This window comes from Juglans microcarpa x Juglans regia, chromosome 2D (assembly GCF_004785595.1).
Source record: "Juglans microcarpa x Juglans regia isolate MS1-56 chromosome 2D, Jm3101_v1.0, whole genome shotgun sequence".
In the NCBI taxonomy this organism is placed as follows: Eukaryota; Viridiplantae; Streptophyta; class Magnoliopsida; order Fagales; family Juglandaceae; genus Juglans; species Juglans microcarpa x Juglans regia.
Window position 1 is genome coordinate 37,181,954 of NC_054596.1, and position 21,484 is coordinate 37,203,437.

The following is a 21,484-nucleotide window of genomic DNA, read 5'->3' on the forward strand; positions in this document are numbered from 1 at the left end:
TTAATAATTGACTATAGTCTTCTACTTAGAGATATTTGAATTGATCTTGGCATCTTGCTGTTTGTCGAATAGCCTTATTTATTTCCCAGCTCTGTTGATAACCTATACTTTAAAAAGATAAAATAAAATAAATATATAAACATAGACATTCCTATTATTTCGGAAGAACTCAACAACCATTTAAAATTGTATACTTTACTATAATTTTGTGTTTTATTTTTCATTTTAGCTGATTCTGTATTAAATTTTTTTGGCCTATTCTACTGTCGGAATCACTTCCTACACCCACAACTTCAAATGCTTTGAGATCTTACAACTGTGGGTTATGTAGACAAGACATTCAAAACGTTTTGATCAATCTGTTGTTGTCTCACACAACTGAGGCCATCACAAGGATAAGGGTCTTTTTGTTAACTTATGTGAAAGTAGCAAAATTCTAGAACTACTTGAGAAGCTGTGATTGTTTACTTTGATGTTTATTCTTCTTTGGTTTCACAGACTACATTAAAACTTTGTTTTGAGGTTACAAATTTTAGGTGAAATCGAGTTTCCAAAACACGACTTTAGATGCACTATTAAATGGAAAAGGAAAATCGGAATAATGTTATCAAAACATCCAGAAAGTAATTACTGAAATTCCTAAAAGTAATTTTGTTTAAAAAAAAATAAGGCCTCATTAAGATGGTTGCTGTCGTCTCAATTTTGGGTTCAATTAATAACGGACAAAGAGATTGGAACGAATCATTTAGATATAAAGATCGTAAAATTTATCAAAGGAAAATCTAGGCTAGACTCGAGGAATATCTTGTTCAATGTCTAGGGGTCAAATCAATAGTCTAAAAGTTAGCCTCGAGATAAAATCGAAAGTCAAGTTAAGAGATAAGACTAAGAAGAGATAAAGAAAGATACTCAGACTCCTAAAAGGAAAGATTCAGAATCCTAGAGCATTGGCAATGACCTAGCTATTTGCCAATGCAAGTCCAAATTAAAAGTAAATGTGGAAAAAAATATCTACATTGGCCAAGCTAAACTTTCCAAGTTTGACATTTATGCTACAATATATCTTAGCTCCTCTCCATATCTGGCGAGGTACTGTTTACCATTGAAAGGTACATTTTATTATTTCATCTACCCTCTCTCTTTCTCCCGTTCTTTCTCTTTCTTCATTTCATTTCCCTTGTTTTTCTTTTTCTTCATCCCGAAACGTGCAAAACACTAGACCTGCATCTTCTTCGATCGTCCATGCCCTATTCTCTCTGTCGATCATCCACACTGTCGTCTTCCAGCCCATAAGAGACTTGCGCATTTCCTCCACAAATCCGTCACAACAAAATCACCATTTGGGTATTTCTTACAAACTGATTTATGATTTGGATTTTTTCGTGTGTTTTGCTTTACATGGGTTTGGATTTACACTTTGTTCGATTTTCATGGTTCTTACATGGGTTTCGATGAACACTTTGTTTCAATTTACATGGGTTTCTATTTACACTCTACTTTGATGTGGAATTTATTCTTTTATTGAGTTGGGTTTTTTTTTTATTGTTTTGTTTTTCATTGTCTTGAAAAAGTTGAACAACCGATCGAAAACCATGCACGTCTTTGTCATGTACAAGGCCTACAATACAGTCTACATTTCCCCAAATATTTACTTGTTGATGCACGTAAGTTTCATGTTAAAGATCTAGATTATGCATATTTGGTTTAGTTGAAGAGTTCACTATATTGAGCCTTGTGCTTTCAGTAATATCATCTTAAGGTAGATTTTCTTTTTATTAACATCTTTTAAAAAAAGGGTCTAAAAATGACATGAACAAAAAAAAAAACATTTACCAATATCCTGTTCAAATAGTCATTGTATTCTAAGACACACATAAATATACAATGCCTACAAATATTCTATTCAAATACCCAGGAGAGAAAATAATATTTTCCATCACTTGATTTTCCCAACATTCTCATATGGATTTACATGGAGGTAGAAGATTCCCTATTTCTTTGATGTGCTTGTAATGTGTCTGTTGTGGTGTAATTCTGCTGTGCATGCGTGATGTCCTTTGTTGTGATGGTTTTGTGCATTCTTTTATGACCCTTATCCTCTGCTGTGATGGTTTTGTGCCTTCTGTTATGACCTTTGTTATGGCCCTTGTCCTCTGCTTTGACAGATTTAATATAACCCTTCACTAGTAGATCAAGTAACTTGAATGCTTTAAAGTGAAAATTGTTTACTTAGCTTATTCAAAAGCGAGTTTTTTAATTGGTTTGGAAAGTACTCTTGTTGCCTTGAAATCGAAGTGACTTGGTTGACGCTATAGAATATTGAACAACTTATTTTCATTTGTCCAGTTTGTTAGGCACTGGATGATCTGGAACAATCAATAGATTTAACATTATTTTGATGTTTACTATTGTTGCCTCTAGATTCCATTATCATTAGAATATGAGCAATTGAGAGACAACACATCTTCATCAAGGAAGATCATAGTGATGAACAAGATGGACCTTACAAATCGGTCTCAAATTAAGGTGGAGTGTGGAGTGTTTTAGTGTACATTTGTGAACTATTTTGGCTATTTGTGAACTGGATGTTATGGACTTATAAAAAGAAAAAGAAAAAGAAACTGGATGTTATGGATATTATGAACTAGATGTATTGTCTCAGTTTTTCTATTACCAAACTCTACTCAACTCTAGAATGTTTTAGCTCAAAGTTCAAGCCAAATTTGTACACTAGGTAATTCTGAGTTATTTGTAACTATCAAAAGTATAGTAAAGGTTGAGATATTTTACAATAATATGCAGGCCTCAACATGGGAAACTCCCTCTTGTTCAAAGTATGGAAGAATATGATGATGATGAATATGAAAACAAAGTATTATGGATGTTAGTGCTATTTCGAATGTAAATGAATAAAGAATTATAAATTACATGAATTCCAAATGTAAATGTTTGTTGGCTTCAACCACAATTCTAAATGTAAATGTTGGGTAGAAGAAATATTGATATGTTTGTATATATGATTGTTAGGTGAATGGTTGGCAAAATATATTTATTGAATAATTTGGTTGAGGGAAAAAATAGTTGAAAAATAATAATTTTATTTTTTAATAAAGTTATTAATTAATATATGAAGTGTATTTGTAAAATATTAAATAAAATTATCAAATATTATTAAAATATATAATATTTTATTATTATTTGGACTTTAAGATAGATAGTCCACTGTGGACTAATCTTGCTAAAAGTCCATGTTATGGCCAAAAGATAACATTCTAGCTAAATTTTAGACGGCAATAGTTAGACCATTGCCAATGCTCTAAAAGAAAAATGCTTTATAAGAGAAGTTGGACTCAACTACTCTTAGGAAATAGACCTTTATATAAGACAGATCTATCCACAAGATCTCTCCATAGACTGGCTACAAAAGCACCTATGCCCAAACTCCACTACACGTAGCAACTTCAAAGGATTTCTCTAAATTCCTCATTGTATTGTGAGAAATGTGAAGCCGTGCGAGATTGTAAAATCACCTATCATAGTGGATTTTGCCCCCAAACAATCCGTTGACGTATGCATTATGCTGAACCACATAAATCTATGTGTCTCTCTTTGTTTATTCTTTTTGGCTTATTTACTATTTTTTTTATCGATGAACACGAAGAGCACCGTATCAACGCCCGAATCATCATCATGGGCCGATGATGATTCTTTCCTCCCTCTGGTTTGTTGTACAAATTAAGGCATTAACACAAAGTGTAGTAGAAAAGGATGCATTCAAGTTGTTCACATTTCAAGGATTGATTTTTCATCACTTAAATGACAAAAAAAATGATAAACACAGTTGATCACTTTATTTACCAACTTATATAATACATTTAATAGTAACCACATACATGCTTGGAAGAAATGAACTTTGTCTTTGTATGCATATACCTTTCTTGTACAACAATGGTTGATGGCATATGTTGCTTCTGCCAAGAGAGAAGAAGATAGGATCACTGCAGTCACGTATCTTTGCTCATCAGTATATAAACACTACTCCACATGTATTTACACAAGGCCTGCATGTCCGAACTTGACTCTGGCACTGCTTCCTATATATGATCATTGGCTGCACTCCAAATGCAAATCTACGAGCGAGATCCATGGAAATGGTTGCATGTCGCTTGCTCTCGGATGAAATCTCAGATCCTTTAATCACCAGTCTGCTTCTCAAGTTAGCAACAGATGATCCATTCTGATTAGTTGCAACTACTTCAGGTATCTGCAGAAGATTAGAATAAGCAGCACTAACATTTTGTTTCTTATAAACTAATCCAGGTAAATACTCGGGGACTTCACTCTTATAATTTTGTACATCTTCACATTCTTTTTCTGCGTAATTTAAAATTCTCATGGCTTCATTAACTAAGCCAATGGCACGCCAAGCCTGAGCAACAAGCTGGATAGTGGTCTTTTCAGGAACAACACCCTTCTCTTCCATGATTTGGAGAATGTCTTCTGCTTTCTGGGGTTGTTTTGCTTCTCCATACCCCCATATTAGAGTCTCAAATGTTTTCAAAGTAGGGGTGATTCCCATTTGACACATTTTTTCATAAATCCTTGTAGCATGCTCCATTTTGCCTGCATTGCACCACCCGCTGATGATGGTAGTGAATATAACAACATTTGGATGCACACCAAAATTGCCCATTGAAGTCAGGAGGGCTTCTGCCTTCCCAGGCTCTCCAGTGCGCACGAAGGCTTTCGCAAGAATACTAAATGTATGAATGTCAGGTTCTATGCAAGCCTTTACCATGTCATTGAAGATCTCCTGGCATTTGTCCATGAGCCCGGCTGAGCTCCATGCATCCATCATGGTGCTAAATGTTACCACATCTGGTTTGACCCCAAATTCTTCCATCATTGTCAGTGCCTGTCCAATTTATTACTTTCTAAGTAAATGCTCACATAGAAGAGCTAGGAAACTAAATACATTCATAATGCTGGTATAAACATGAATTCTCTGTTTATTGTGATAAAATTTCTCTCTTTCCAGGGGTTCTCACTTCTCATGATCTAACATCCTCAAGAGTGTAACCTAACCATAAAGCAAAATCAGCCCCAGGTCCTACCACAGGAGAACATATGTTTTAGTTATGGGGATGCCTTGTAGATCTGTACAAGCTCAGAGTGGTAAACAAAGTTGTAAACAACCATATGGCTTTCAATTGATGCATATAAAAGATTTTTCCTTTTGGGTGGAAGATCAGCAAGGTGATTGAATTTTTGTTATGGCCAATCTTGCTCTAACATTCATATCATAAACTCATAAGGTTTGTTTACCACTCAATCATATTAAAGTTGATTTACAACCTACAAATAACTTCCCTGATTCTAGGATGAAATCTACAGAGTATAAATCTACCAAAAAGATGGAGAATATAACAACTGAATGGATGCGGGAACTCACCTCATCAACTCCATCACTGTCTGCAATGTCTAGAAATCCTTTGATAAGTGAGTTGAAAACATAAAGATTTGGATTTACACCAAGATCCTTCATTCTGTACACAAACCTCAAGGCCTCTGTCATATTACCTTCTTTACAATACCCATCAATGATTATGCCACAAGTACGCTCATTAGGCCGGGCTTTGTTTCTCTGCATCTCCAGTATCATCCCTTCAGCCCTACTTGTCTCCCTATTCTGCGCATAAGCCCTTGCTAATGTGTTATAGGTGACAACATCAGGTTGCACACCAGATCCCACCATTCTGTATACCACATTCCATGCTTCTGTAATATTCTTCTTGTTACACCAGGCTCTAACAAGAATATTGTATGTCCTGTCATTCGGTTTAATGTTTTCTTCCTCTAACATTAGCTCAAGCAGTCTCGTAGATTCTTCAGGTTTACCAGCAATTCCGTACCCCTTAATTAGGGCATTGAAAGTGCTGGTTGTGGACTTACATCCACTCTGTTTCATTCTGTGATAGATTTTCATGGCTTCCTCAACATTTCCGGATTCAGAGAAAGCATTGATCATGGCATTAAAGAATATTGAATCAGGCTTCAAACCATTCTTTTCCACTTTAGATATGAGAGAAGGGATGGACTTGAAACGCTTTTGAAGGGTCAAGGCAGCTACAAGAGTTGTATATGTTATAAGAGTTGGCCTGTGTCCCTCTTCTGCTATGCTCTTGAAAACGCTATGGGCTTCTTGAGGCTTCCTCCTTTCTATCAGAATACTCATCAATTTTGTTCTTGAACGAACTGTTTGGCAACTGTGTTTATCCAAACAGACAGGGCAACTCAATTGAATTTGTGAATCTGACGTTGACATTGAATGTATTTTGTCCTGCTTATGGAGATATGGTTCCTGAGAAGTTCAACGACCGTAAGAATGTGGAAGTCACCGTGGATACATGCAAATGCTATGAAAGTAGTAACTTCAAATTAATTCTAAAGTTCCTGTATATGACTATCTTTATAATTTTGGGGATGACCACTCAAAAACAAAGAAGGGCCAAGTAAGCAGCTGAGATAATTTCTGTAGAGAATTGATCTTTATTTTCTCACTTTAGAACCAACTGGGAAGGAGCAATAAGATGTCTAATGTAATACACATAAAGTGCAACAAGGCAGCTAGACAAATTCTGAGATAATTTCTGCAGAGAATTGATCTTGATTTTCTTACTTTAGAACCAACTGGGTAGGAGCAATAAGATGTCTAATGTAATACACATAAAGTGCAACAAGGCAGCTGGACTAATTAAGTTAACTAGATATATGAACAAGTTTCATGTGGTTAGTACCTTTACTGGTGATGCTTCCATTTGTTTCTTCCCTGTGGTTGTTCCTTCTTGGCGCTTACCCATGATGAAAATATGGGTCTCTCCCAGCCAAAATGTCTCAATACCTCTCTACCTGCTTCTCAATAATTTGTCTACCGCTTTCTTGCCTGGTTGGATCTGTATTCTGGCTATCATACCATATACACGACGGCAGAAATTGTTTTCCTGTCCCAGATTTATTGTCTCTACACATATGCTTAATCAAGCATCTTCTCCTAGGTGGAGCCTAGAAAGATCAAAACAAAACATTAACAAACATTTGACTAAGAGAATGAGTCATATGACCTGTAGCATTCCAGCATGTTTATATGTGCATTCATTGATTGGATAATCATATGAATACAGCTGTTTTACAACCCGTTTTACATGATAATACTACTTCATTAAAATTATTCAAGTGTTTTTTTTAGTTTTGAGTTTCCCACCTGATTTAAATTTCAAATTTCATCTATCCCCTTCCATATTACACAAATTTTTAGAAAGAGTTGTAAAAAATGTTATGTATCATTTGTTCACCAAATAGAACTAGGAAGACCAGGAAGAAGTAACAACCCAAATTCTTCCACAGGATCAGTACTAGACGGAGAAGAATCATTGAGAAGAAAATGCCATTTTATGCAATAATGGGTCATCTACTGGATTCTATTGAATTAGAAGATCTAATTTTCTGCCAGAGATGATGTGATATCCCATATGATATGGATAAGGGTAGGTGGTGTATGGGATCCCATATTGCTTGGGAAGGAGAAGTTCTTGCTCTTTATAAGGTTCTAATGGGGCTCCAATTGTATCATTGACTAGTCATTTTGGAGTATAGGCCATGTGGTTTGGGCCTTCTATTGGGGCGTTATAAATGGTATCAGAGCCTATCCTAACCAAAAATGTGGGACTTGAGCCGTGCCACCTATAATGGACAGGCCCGACGAGGACGTCGGGAATTTAAGGGGGTAGATTGTGATATCCCATATGATATGGATAAGGGTAGGTGGTGTATGAGATCCCACATTGCTTGGGAAGGAGAAGTTCTTGCTCTTTATAAGGTTCTAATGGAGCTCCAATTCTATCATTGACTAGTCATTTTGGAATATAGGCCATGTGGTTTGGGCCTTCTATTGGGGCGTTATAGATGAACAATATATGATGTGAAGTTTGATAATAAAATGAATCAACAGACTACAGGACTACTCGTGAAACCCTTATGAGAATTCATTGAAACAGTGGGCGAAGATTGTAGGCTCAGGTACCAAAATTTCAGATAGAGATGCCATTTTAGATGGAACACACCGAGCCATCACTCTGCTCCTCTTCCGCAAAATTCATGGGAGGCTGAACTAGTATTAAAATAATTGAAAGTTATATGTATGACACAAAATTAGAAAAACTTGATCCCAGCCAACCTATCTGGAGCCACACCATTCAGTGGTGGATGAGTCGGATCCAAAATTCATCTTTGGAGGCTGAACTAGTATTATATTAACTACATCTCTCATAAAGTACATTTTACAGTAGGCATTAGAAACATAATTTAAGATACAAAGTATTCTCAATATACTTGTCAATTTAGGAATATATGGCGTGCATTTATAGACAATAAATACAGATAAAGGTTTTACCTATTTAACCAAAAACATAATATGTTCAGCATTGAGTCATTGACAAGGAAATTTTTTTAATAGAGTTAACAATGAGGAATGTTGAAGAGAACTCAAGGGAAAATGGAAAAAGACATGAGTAGAAAGAGGAAGTACAAGAGAAAATGAAGAAGTTTGAAGGGACTCAAGGAAGAATAAAGAAAGATTATAAACTTTCAATATTTTTCAAAATATATTTATAGTTGTTGAATTTTACAAAATTTTTAGGGACATACTTTTAAGTTTTAATAATAATAATTTTATTATTAAAAAAGAACTAGATTTTGAATTTTAGTAAAAACCTAAATATATTTTTCTAATTTTCTTTTAAAATATGATAATTACAGATTATTATTTTTGTAGTTCAGGGGCTATTTTAGTTTTCATGCAGGTGGAAGGAATTTTTTAAACAATGTTGAGGGGCAAATCTTTCTGGAATCGTCAGGAACAGGAATACTCCAGCAAGACTAGGACATTGCAACAAAATCTCCACGCAACAGGTACAGCAAACTAAATTTACAGAACCAGAAGACCCCATTTGCTCTTTTCTATTTCTTTTCTTTTTCTCTTCCCAGAACAATCATAAGATACTATGGAATCGTCAGGAAGAGGAATATAGGAGCAGATGATGAGCAAAGCTGAACAACTTGACCCTAATTAATTGTTAATCATGATACATTCTTCCATACTCTCTACGAAATAATTTCCAAGCAACCAAATTTACAGAACTAGAAGACCCAATTATACACTTTCTGGGCAAATTACCCTTACTAAATATGAATTGCAACATTACTAGATATGTATAGCAACCCCAAACCAGAAACTTATATTTAAAAAAAAAATAAAAAAAAAAAAAAAAAGATTTTGATGAACCTGTCGCAAATGAACCGAGGAAAGTAGAGTTTGGAGGTAGTACCTCCTCAGTCGGGCATCTGCGAGGCGTAGGGAGAGAGTAGCCAGAGAGAGATTTGCATGGCTGGCTGCAGCACTTTGCATGTACTCACCGATATATAAAAGTAGCAATAGCAGAAGTTGGCATATTTCTGTAGTGTAGTGTTTCGTCTTGTGTTGGTGCTGCGACAGCCAGTTATCCACCACACAATCTCATCCACAAATCCTTATTCAGATTCAGAGATTTTGGATAATTTGCTGTGGCTCTGTACATTTAGAAGATTAAAAAAAAGAAAAAAGAAAAAAAATGAGTAGATAATTTGGGGTGCAGATTTTGCCACGCCAGCTTTTCTAAGCAAGGTCAACGTCTTTCCACAGATCAGATTTTGCGCGACATTTTGTGTTGGGGCTGGCCTTTGCCGCACCTTTCATTACTTCCAATGGCCGTTTTCAGATTTTTCATGCATGACATTCAAGAGACGGAGAATAACTCCGTTTGAATACGGAAATTCTTTCAACTCAACTCATTATAATAATTTTTTTAAATTTTTATATAAAATATAATAAATAATTTAAAATTTTTAAATTTTTAAATAATAATAATAATTTAATAACATTTTATTCAACTTTTAATTTTCATATAAAATTATCTTTTCTCATCTCATTTCACTATCAGACATAAATCTCGCTCCTCTTCATCCTAATCACGATTGTTTGATGGAGAAATGATTACTAAATAATTTTTTATATATCTTATAATCATTTGTACATTGGATAATTATTAAATAAAAAATTCTACAGGCAATTGCCCCTGCGTCCCTACCGTGGAACCGATTCCCATGAGGCAGGCAAAAACGACGCCGTTTCTTTTCTTTGTTTTGGCTCTCCGCAACGACACCATTTCTTTTATTTTATTTTTTCCGTTCGTTCCCCTTTCCCATTCAATTTCCCTCCCCACCTTCCATTTCTTTCCCCCTTTCCAGACCCCATTCGTTTCCTCCTCCAATTCCTTCTTCCCCCCCCCCCCCCCCCCGCCCCCCGAAATCCCCTTTGTGGCCCATCACATACCTAATTCTTGCTACTCATTCCATCTTTCACCATCGAAGTTGACCCATGAAACCAATGTTCATGGTCCTCAAGCATGGCGTCTGTAGAATCATTCGTCTTCATCAAGCACGACGACCAAGCACGATTCATCTTCCTCAAGCACTGTTCCCCCCGATTTCCACGAAAGCCCCACTTTCCCACTCAAAACCGCAATCCATTCGAAGCCGAAACCCTAGCCATAACTCAACCCGTGGCATAATCCCTTGAGGTAATTTGTCCAAAATCTAACCCTAACCCTAACCCTAACATCAAGTAAGTGTAATTTTGGTTTTACTTTCCTGCTAGCATACATTTTAGCTCCAAGGGTGATTTTTTTTTTAATGATTTTGATGGATTGTTTTAGCACCCAGCTTGTGAAAATCCAAGCTTTTGAATTAGATTTGTAATGATGTTGATGGCTTTTATTGTTGATTACTAATCCATATATGCTTGTGATCATAACTACATGCTTGTGTTGATGGCTTCATGTGCGTGCTTGCTTCTAGGAACCGTTATGTGCTGAGAATGAAATTACATAATTTGTAGACACAAAAATTCAGTTTGATTTAAGTTGTATAATATAAAATGTGCTATTCTATAACACATTTTATTTTTCCAAAATAGATTTCAATAGTTTTTTTCTGACTTTTCTGTTTGTAGTTAATTCTTATGTATTGCTCTAGACTAAATCAATATATATATATATATATAAAAAAGATAAAGTATTAGTACCATATTATATATAAAATTAGACCCGTTGTCAAGGCCAAATAACAAGATAAGGTTGAGCTTAAGGGCTTTTTACGTATATAGTGATTGGGAACAAGACGACAAACTAATGCAACTAAACACAAAAAAATAGAAAATAAAGGAAATAAAGGGATGTTGCAATGTTTAATTTGACCTGTTTGATTAGAAGACAACAATGTTTAACAGAGGATTTAACCATAATTGGTGCAAAATATTTGTGTTCATGAGAACATGAGATTAAGATTATTGTTCATGACTTTCGAAGTTTAGGGTTTAGGAGGACCCCCACACATGAAATTCACATAAAACCTAAACAATCATAGAGATTAATATGATACTATAGAATAATACTGGTTAACACTTGGCTAACACTGAATAATACTATAGAATATCTTATGTAGTAAAAGCCACCTTTGGCTCATTGATCTCATAGAGAATCATAAATTTTCATTGCTTAACACTTCCTATATTCAGCCAACATTAGTTTAGAAGACAAATAAATAATAACAAGGAATAAAAAAAAACAAGTAATGTTAAGATTTCAGACTTTGAATTGTTTTTGTTGCATTCTGATACTGGTTTTGATTTTGAAATATTTTTGTTCATTTTTGTTAGCATCAATACAGTTTAATGAATCCAAACTTGTTATCATTTATGACTTCTTCAACCTCACAGAAGCATAAACCATTATGCTTCTGTGAGGTTGAAGCCACACTGAGATACTCAAATACTGACAGAAATCTAGGACGGGCCTTCTTAGGTTGTTTGAATTACAACACAGAAGTAACTACATAATTTGTAGTGTAAAATGTTTAATATAATGATTAATATTATTTACATATAACATTTTTTATATATATAAAAAATGATCAGGGATTACCATACTGCAAGTTTTTCAAGTGAGCAAATAGTAATCACAACTATGAGCTCCAACTTCAAGAAAGATGCAATGGACTGTTAAGGAGCTAAAGAGAGTTCAAAAAGAAACTCGAAGACATCAAGAAGGAGGAGATTAAGCTTTGTAAGAGAGCGGATGAGATCGAGAAGAGAGAGTTGGGGCTGCTGGAGCAAGAAGTTGGAATATTGCGTTCACACATATTACTCCGGTGATATTGGACTTTTGTAGTTGTTGTGTCATGTTATGTAATAGTATGTAGGTGATTTTGAAACTTCATATATGTTGTAAAATTTGTAGGCTTATGTTAGACTAATTAGTCGGTGCTTACTAGAGTTCACCAACGAATTTTGTGAAATTTGTACTTAGCTTAAGTTTTTGAAGTGATTTGGGATTGAGTTTTGTATAAATGAATGATTAGTTTAACTTTTTGACGTTCTTTAATCTAACTAGTCTGTAATGGGATTGCTTCAAAATTTGTAATTTGATGTTTGTTGAATTGTTACAGATTCTGTCTATAGCGCGCGCGCACACATATATATATATATATATATATATATATTTACATATGTAGTTTGCCTGATTCATGCATATTATAATTGATATACAGAGAATGGGAGCTGGGTTAAAAAAGTGCATGCACGTGCATTTACAAACTCAAAATAATGAACCTGCTATATATGATCATTCAAAGCATATACAGTTATAATCATTCCCATTTGTTCCAAAATAACGAACAAATCAACCTGTTATATATATATATATATATATATATATATATATGTGGTCATTCAACATAAGCATTCCCATAAACATTTCCATTTGCTCAAAAAAATCTCATTCAAGAACACAAAACTCCAACATGTTATATATGGCCATCAAATTACACTTACATTCCAATACACAGTTTCAATACATTCAAATACACTCACATCAAAATATATTCCAATACATAGTTCCAATACATTACATGACTTATATTTTAATACACTCACATCAAAACACATTCCAATACACAGTTCCAATACATTCAATACACAAAAAGTATATGAATATTAAAATTAAAACATCTCATTGCGCCAGTTGTAATCCGTCCTCATCAGGTTGCACCGGTTGTGAATCATCCAACCCAAATTGCATCTGTAACGAATAATATTCAAATATTAATATGACATCGATAGTACAATTTGAATATTAAAAACTTACATTTTCTTGACTTGCAAACACTGTTTAGCGGAGATTGGTTCCACTAATGTCTGGAATAGCCCGGTGATAAATATTCGTGTCTGGAACAGCCTGGTGATACATATTCTTCAGAAAACTCTACAATATTACTAATTCAAATGTAAACCCTTAATATACCTACACATCATCAACATTTGTCATATCTATCTCTATAATACTGAATAAATTCTTGCAAGTACTCACGACTAGTGTATCTCCTCCATCACGCTATTAATCAAGTAAGAAAGTACAAAATACATTAGTCATATTTGTTGTTATAAAATATAAAAACAAAAGTCATTAAATATCTGCACCTCTTTACGTTTCCCTTTTCCTGGTGCGTTTTTTTTTCTTCACTTTAGTTTTTTGCATGTCTGTCTTCATCCTAAATGTTCTCCTCAAAGATGAGGGTATGCATTTCCCTTGCACAACACGTGGACTGAGTACTTGCTTAGAACTACTAATTGTAATTGTGTCACTTGTCGTACAACAAACATTGGAATCCGTTTGGGTCATCAATGGGAGTTCTTAGTTGACACGAGACAAGTCAATCATTACATATAACTTAGTAGTTGCATCCTCAATATGCTCTTTCGAACCTGCTGCATGAGTGATCATTTGATAATAGATATTCAACATACATGAATATCTATTACAATCTGCTTGCTGATCCTCTCCATCACAGTTATTGTGGATTAACATGTATCTCCTTTTGATGTCCTTCCTCCATCGATCTAAAATTAAAGATTTAATCCCGTTACATTTGAATACTGTCAAAATGTACCGACACAATATCCCCTCATCTCAAATAAACCATAAGAACACTTTCCAGATGCATCTTCCTCACTAAATTTCACATAACGTTTAACCAGCTTAGTAAACTCTTCCAAACGAACTTCATCATCTACTAGATATGTCTTTACTGCACTATCACGCTTAAGTAACTCTGGATCCATATCGATGATGCCGGTAATTTGCTGCTGGATTTCTTTGAATTTAGTATTCGTGTATAAATCTTGAAACCTCTTCTCAATTGGAGATCTAGATATACAGAGAATTGTGACATTAAATGTGTGGAAGTCTGCAGCATTTTTATTCTCAATTTTTTTTTCAACACATTCTCAAACTGATCGATAAACTGTTTTAAGTTTGTCTTAACATGAATATAGTCGTAAAAAAATGTATTCATGCTCTCATTCCGATGCGTTGTACTCATTCCAGCCTAAAAAAACTCTCTCAAGAATGCTGGCACCCAATGTTCATGCTCAGCGTATAAACTTTGCAACTACGCATTCTCATGCAAGTTGTATGTGGTAATTAATTGATCCCAACATTCATCAAACTCTTCAACGCTTTGGGTATCATACATACATTTCATCAGGTGATTTTTCATCCTACTTTTGTAGGATCCATAAGAGCCAAACTTCTCGGAAACTTTCTTCAGTATATGTCATATGCAAAATCTATGTCAGCTTTTTTGGAAAACAAGAGTAATTGTATTTTTCATTGCTCTGTCCTGATCAGTGATAATAGTTTTTTGAAACTATACCATCCATACACTGCAACCAGGTTTGAAATGACCACACAAAGGTCTCGGTATCCTCACTAGAAATTAAGCATGCTCTCAACATAATTGATTGCCCATGATGGTTTACACCAACAAATAGTGCAAAGGGCATCTCATATCTATTTCTCACATATGTGGTGTCAAATGTGATCACATCACCGAAATATTGGTAGGCTGTTCTATTACGGGGGTCTGCCCAGAAAATATTCTTTAACCAACCTTTATCATCTAAATCCATCAATGAAAAAAATTCAAGATTTTTGTGCATCCGTAAAAAGTACTCTTGAAGCGCTCAAGCACCACCTGCATCAAGTCGTAGATGTCTTGCCTTGACAATGTAGTTACGATAATCCTTTTCCAAAAATGGAATCGAATCCACCCACGCTAACAACAAGAGATCTGAAACTTTTATTCATTCGGATGCCAATCAAATCATTTGATCTAATACCCTTTTTATTAAATCAAAAGAAACGGGATTTCTTTAGACTGAGACCGTGGTTATGGATACTATGAATTGTAGTCAACCGAAACTTTCCCTCAGATTTTAAGACATTAATCTTTACCATCTTTCTTGTCGGACATGGGTTGGCAACATTCAAAGTCCTATTCCGGGCCTTCCCACTGCGAGCACAAACAATGGTGACATATCTAACAGTCTCATGATCTCTCCTCTCAATCTTTTTTGTCATCACTCCAAACCTGCATTTCTTACCATATTACTTATAATAACTCATTAAATCTTCAAGAAAATTAAACTTCATCCCTGACTTTAGCTCATCAATTATATCATCACCATACATCTGCACATTTTGAGATGTCTCGGCACTACCATCCTCGATTTCTCGTGGATTTGGTCTATCCTCATTACTTTCTTCAACTCTAGAGGATGTACATGGCGCTTCAGTTTTCCTACCATCCGGTCTATAAATATCTCTTACATATCTCCATTAAAGAGAGAATCATTTATTGGCAAAATTATTCTTAAAAAGGGCTTAGTAATGGAGTTAAGCATGCAAGCTATAAATGTCTTATTGAGAGAACTTTTGCTAATGGGCGGGTTCCACTAAAATATGCCACAAATATGGAAAATGTCTCAATAATTGGATTCAGAAAATATTTATAGTATCTACAGCTAGCTTCCTTCGCATGGGGTAAGCTATTTTGAAATTATTTCAAGACAAAGATATGCATAATGTAATGTCTTCCATAGCAAAGATCCTACTATTACATCCATCACTCCTTATGTCTTTTAAATAACTACTACAACTACCTTAAGAAGCCCCACCACACATCCAATTTCCAGGAAAATTAAGATTTACAAAACCCTTAAGCCTAAAGTGACTTTAAAATGCCATAAATTTTTTTTTATAAGGTTTGAAAAGTGCAGTTAGGAACACAGATGATGATGGCCATATCTGGTCTGTGAAGAGAGAACCTCACACAAAAAATAATAATAATGTAAAGAAACTACTTCAAGTACTCGGCCAATAATGTGCTTGACCTATTTTAAAGCAAATTAGAGAAAAAAAAAAGTCCCACTATCACAAAGCTACTACTTTATTAAAGTGCTTGACCTGTTTTCACTTATGTCTTTTAAATACCTACTACAACTACCTTAAGATGCCCCACCACACATCCAATTTCCAGGAAAATTAAGATTTACAAAACCCTTAAGCCTAAAGTCACTTTAAAGTTTTAGAAAATTTTTTTATAAGGTTTGAAAAGTGCCATAATTGTCCAAAATTCAGAAACTCAGAGCAACATCTATTGAAGTGGATCATAAGGTTAGTATCACTCTAGATATGAACACTAAGGTCTCGGATGAAAATCCCACTTTGCAGAACATGAACATAGACCAGTAACCTTATGAAGAGCCTTTAATGGGAATTAGAGAAAAAAAAAGTCTCACTATCACAAAGATAACTATTACATGCGCATACATTTTTTACATGCATTGTGAAACAAAGAATATGGTTCGACGTGCAGAACAGAAATCCAACTAAACTCAATAAAACGGTTATGCATGCAATGATGCGTCCGATCCTATGTAAAATCACATTTAGATGGTGGTTCTCTTTGTCTGTTAATATTTGCACACCAACATTCATAGACTAGGTTGCACACCAACATTCTAGGAAAAACTCTACAAGGGCATGGTGACATTGTTACTACTCTGTTTTGGTTGATTACGTTCCCAAATTTAAGTGAATGTAGGAGAAAATTGAGATTGTAGAATCAAGTTTGGTTTGGAATGCCTCACAGTTTAAGAACTTGGGTTCCTTTTGGTGGATTTTTCTTTGATGAAAAATGATTTCAGAAGTCAGAAAAAGCTGCTCTACTTTTGGTAAAAAGGGCGCATCAACATTTAGCCAAATTGGTAAAGGAACTTAGGTTAGCTTTGGATCATTGCCTTCCGTTACTTCTCTAGCTCAAATGCATGTAGAAGAAAGAAAGCAATCGGCGGATGGGGTGGGGGGAAGAGGAAGCCAAAAGCCATAAACCAGCGATAGAAAACTTCATACTTTAGCTGTATCTCCAAGAAAAATTACATGATTCGTTTATAAATTTCTTTATTCATCTAGAAGAAAAAAAAAAAAAAATCTTCATTCTATCGTAACTTTTTACAACTAATTTGTAGCTCTCGAATCTCTCCTTCACACAAAGATATAACCTGTTCACAACTGCAAATATATAGTTCATAGACATCACAGAAAGATTTCACTGAGATTCCATTGAGATAGTACATAAGCAAAACGCTAGAAGTCCAAAACTTGTGATTACTTAATAAATTTCACTAAGATAATGTAGGACTGGGTTGAAGAACTAACAGAAACTCTTACAGCGACTGCAGACCTCTCTCTCACCCACGACGCCTTGACTCATAGATTTGTAGGCTATAAAGACGGCGATCGTGGGACAGCGACCATACACAGACTGAACCACCAGATTTCTTCAGACGCACGACGGCAATGAGATCTCCCTCTCCGATTTCATTCTCTTGCAAGCTTGCTTAAGCTACAGAATGTGTTTTTGTTTTCATTTCCCTCCCTTTTTTGCATACAGGATGTTTCGTTTCTTTTGCTTTTTGTTTTTTTAATAATATTATCTTTGCCACGTCAGCTAGTTCCACGGCGGATCCTCAAACCAGTTGTTTGTAGAATTTTTGTTATTAAATAATCTAACATATGGATCCGTAGTAGTCCTAAAATACGGATTGGCGTTAAGAGTAAATATAGTTAAATAATCTTAAAATATGTTATATAACTATTTTTACAAGTTCTTTTTACAACTTTCTTTATTGATGGCATTTCTTTATGTAAAATAATGATATTTCTATGATAATAATACTAGTATATTCTCTTATTTTACTCTCTTATTTTGACCACTCATGTATTTATTTATTTTTAATTTATTTTTATTTACTGATTAAAGAAGTGACTATTAGTGTATTGATATATTTTTTTAAGAATGTTTAAATATGTTAACAAATTTTGAAAAATAAAAAATAAAAAAATAAAAAAGATGAATTTTACTTAGACGACACGCCCAACGGTCATTTTTGGGTAGCAGTCTAGCATCACTCTTCCTATAAATACTTTACATAATAATAGATTTATCATCTTATGATGCATCATTAAATTATGAAAATACTATTTAATATTTTAATTGTCTATCATTTATTTAATTCTCATTTTAAAAAAACTAATTATTTAATTCTAAATCAAATAATATTGAGAGGATAATGGTTAAAAAGATAATGAATTATATTTTTATATTTTATAGCTTATTCTATGAGACCATTAATGCTAGTCTTCATCCAAGATCATGTCATCCCTAGTCACACTTTAATGATATGACAGATTTTAATTGGATTCATATATTAACTATTATACAAAAAACCATTTATAAATAATGAAATTTAAGATGAAGAAAAGCATTTATCCTTTTATAAAGAACAAACATCCACTTAAGTTCTTATCTAAACTTGGAGATATGGAGAAGAAGAGTTATAGACACGTGAGATATTGAGGGCGACAAATTTGTGTGGGTATCAATAAATATAGTGGAGTCCATTTTATGTATCTATCTCTCTTCCACTTGAGATCCATTAGTTTGAGCAAGTACTGGAGAGAATCTTTAATTTTTGTACCCTCCATTTAAAATAGATTTGTGAAAGAAATTAAAAAAAAAAAAAGTTGCATCTCTATCGTTGTTCAAGCAAAATCAAGTAAGAAAAATTAGAGATGAATGGAGATATAAATACATTATTTCATAACTCATTTTAAAATCATCCATGCTAGCTATAGCGCTATTTCTTAAGAAATATTAATCTTTTTCTAGTTTTTCATCTAATTTAAAATTTAAATTCTTCATAAATGCATTCCATTTAAAAGAGACGCACTGGGCTTGTATGCTTTATGAATGCACAAGACATTTTCCTTTCGGGTTTCTCTCTTTTAAGAAAGAGTAACTATTAAAATATAAATATATTTAATTAATTTATAAAATTACCAAAATATTTCATATCTTATATATGCTAAATAGATTTTATTTATTATAAATAGAAATTGAGAAGAACTTATTTTGAGATCAATGGAGATTTCATATTACGATACTAAAAACGTTATGAGTCCATGAGCTTAAAAAAATACTCTTTTAGGCTACGTTTGGGTAGTCAATATATTTCAACACTTTCTAAATATTCTCGTACTATTGAAAATACTCTACATGCCAAACGCAATGAATTATCTTCATACTAAAATCTTTTCAAAAATCACTATAATATATAAATAAAAATTAAAATCTATAATATTTATTACTATTAAATATAAATAAAAAATAAAATCACTATAATATTTATCACTATTAAATATATAAATAAAAAATAAAATCACTATAATATTTATCACTATTATATATAAATAAAAAATAAAATTACTATAATATTTATCACTATTATATATAAAAAAAATCACTATAATATTTATCACTATTAAATATAAATAAAAAATAAAATCACTATAATATTTATCACTATTAAATATAAATAAAAAATAAAATCACTAAATATTTATCACTATTAAATATAAATAAAAAATAAAATCACTATAATATTTATTACTATTATATATAAATAAAAAATAAAATCACTATAATATTTATCACTATTATATATAAATAAAAAATAAAATCACTATAATATTTCTCACTACTAAATATAAATAAAAAATAAAATTACTATAATATTTATCTCTATTATATATAAAAAATAAAATAAAATCACTATAATATTTATCACTATTAAATATAAATAAAAAATAAAATCACTATAATATTTATCACTATTATATATAAAAAAAATAAAATCACTATAATATTTATCACTATTAAATATAACTAAAAAATAAAATCACTATAATATTTATCACTATTATATATAAATAAAAAATAAAATCACTATAATATTTATCACTATTATATATAAATAAAAAATAAAATCACTATAATATTTATCACTATTATATATAAAAAAATAAAATGATTATAATATTTATCACTATTAAATATAAATAAAAAATAAAATCACTAAATATTTATCACTATTGAATATAAATAAAAAATAAAATCACTATAATATTTATCACTATTATATATAAATAAAAATAAAATCACTATAATATTTATCACTATTAAATATAAATAAAAAATAAAATCACTATAATATTTATGACTATTATATATAAATAAAAAATAAAATCACTATAATATTTATCACTATTATATATTAATAAAAATAAAATCACTATAATATTTATCATTATTATATATAAATAAAAATAAAATGACTATAATATTTATCACTATTATATATAAATAAAATCATTATTAAAAACAAAATCAATCATTGATGGGACCCACACCTTTTTCAATTATCTATTCAAAAATCAACAACTCAACATACTTCATATATCCAAACAACTCAAAATACTCTCAATGGGACCCACAAACCCACTTCAATCTCTACTCATAACTATTCACAAACATTCTCAATACTTTTAAGATATTCTTACTACCCAAACATAGCATTAGGATTTTTTTAGAAGCCAAACTCCTCTCAACTAATCTCAATTCATCATTACAACTTTTTCAAATTTCAACACAAAATATAATAAACAATTTAACTTTTTCAAATCTCAAAATAATAATAATATTAAAAAATAATATTCTAATAATATTTTATCATCTCAACTCAACTCAACTCAGTTCAACATTCAAACGCAGCCTTAATAGAATTTTGGTGGGATTTCATAGACTTCAATTTCATCAGAATATTCTTTAGGTCTGGTTTAGATAGTGGTATGGTTTAATCTTATTCTAATATTCAAACATTCTAAATATAAATATTTTTTAAATTATCCCACTATCATTTATAAATTATTTCATTATTATTTATAAATTATTTTAATTTATTTTATCTCAAACCGCTCAAACCAGGCTTTAATCTTTCCTTCCCTGCTAAGCAGCTAGCTAAGCTTCCCAAGCATTTCCTTCAACGTGTCCATGTGATGTAGATGGGACTGATGGGGTAGCTTGGGTCCCACTT

The 21,484-nt window shown here is 32.6% G+C and overlaps 1 protein-coding gene and 2 long non-coding RNA genes across 4 annotated transcripts; 2 read left to right on the top strand and 1 right to left on the bottom strand.

Moving 5' to 3' along the window:
- Nucleotides 1–3,756: 3,756 nt before the first annotated feature.
- On the bottom strand, nt 3,757–9,547 carry LOC121250270 (pentatricopeptide repeat-containing protein At5g21222-like). 2 transcript variants are annotated; one of them, XM_041149343.1, is made up of 5 exons: nt 9,384–9,532; nt 6,798–7,062; nt 5,453–6,361; nt 4,342–4,915; nt 3,757–4,264 (listed from the first exon to the last, which is right to left on the bottom strand). In XM_041149343.1, exons 2-5 carry the CDS (start codon nt 6,858–6,860, stop codon nt 4,257–4,259), a joined length of 1,554 nt encoding a protein of 517 aa, XP_041005277.1. In that variant the 5' UTR covers nt 6,861–7,062; nt 9,384–9,532; the 3' UTR covers nt 3,757–4,256. The 2 variants fall into 2 exon arrangements, with proteins under 2 accessions (XP_041005277.1, XP_041005276.1); XM_041149342.1 differs by having other exon boundaries at nt 3,757–4,915; nt 9,384–9,547.
- Nucleotides 9,548–10,399: 852 nt separating this feature from the next.
- On the top strand, nt 10,400–21,424 carry LOC121248654. Its single transcript, XR_005937493.1, has 3 exons — nt 10,400–10,569; nt 15,137–15,142; nt 21,414–21,424. It is a non-coding gene; the product is annotated as an uncharacterized LOC121248654 (long non-coding RNA).
- Nucleotides 10,577–12,515, top strand: LOC121248653. The gene is made up of 2 exons (XR_005937492.1): nt 10,577–10,717; nt 12,135–12,515. It is a non-coding gene; the product is annotated as an uncharacterized LOC121248653 (long non-coding RNA).
- Nucleotides 21,425–21,484: the final 60 nt, after the last annotated feature.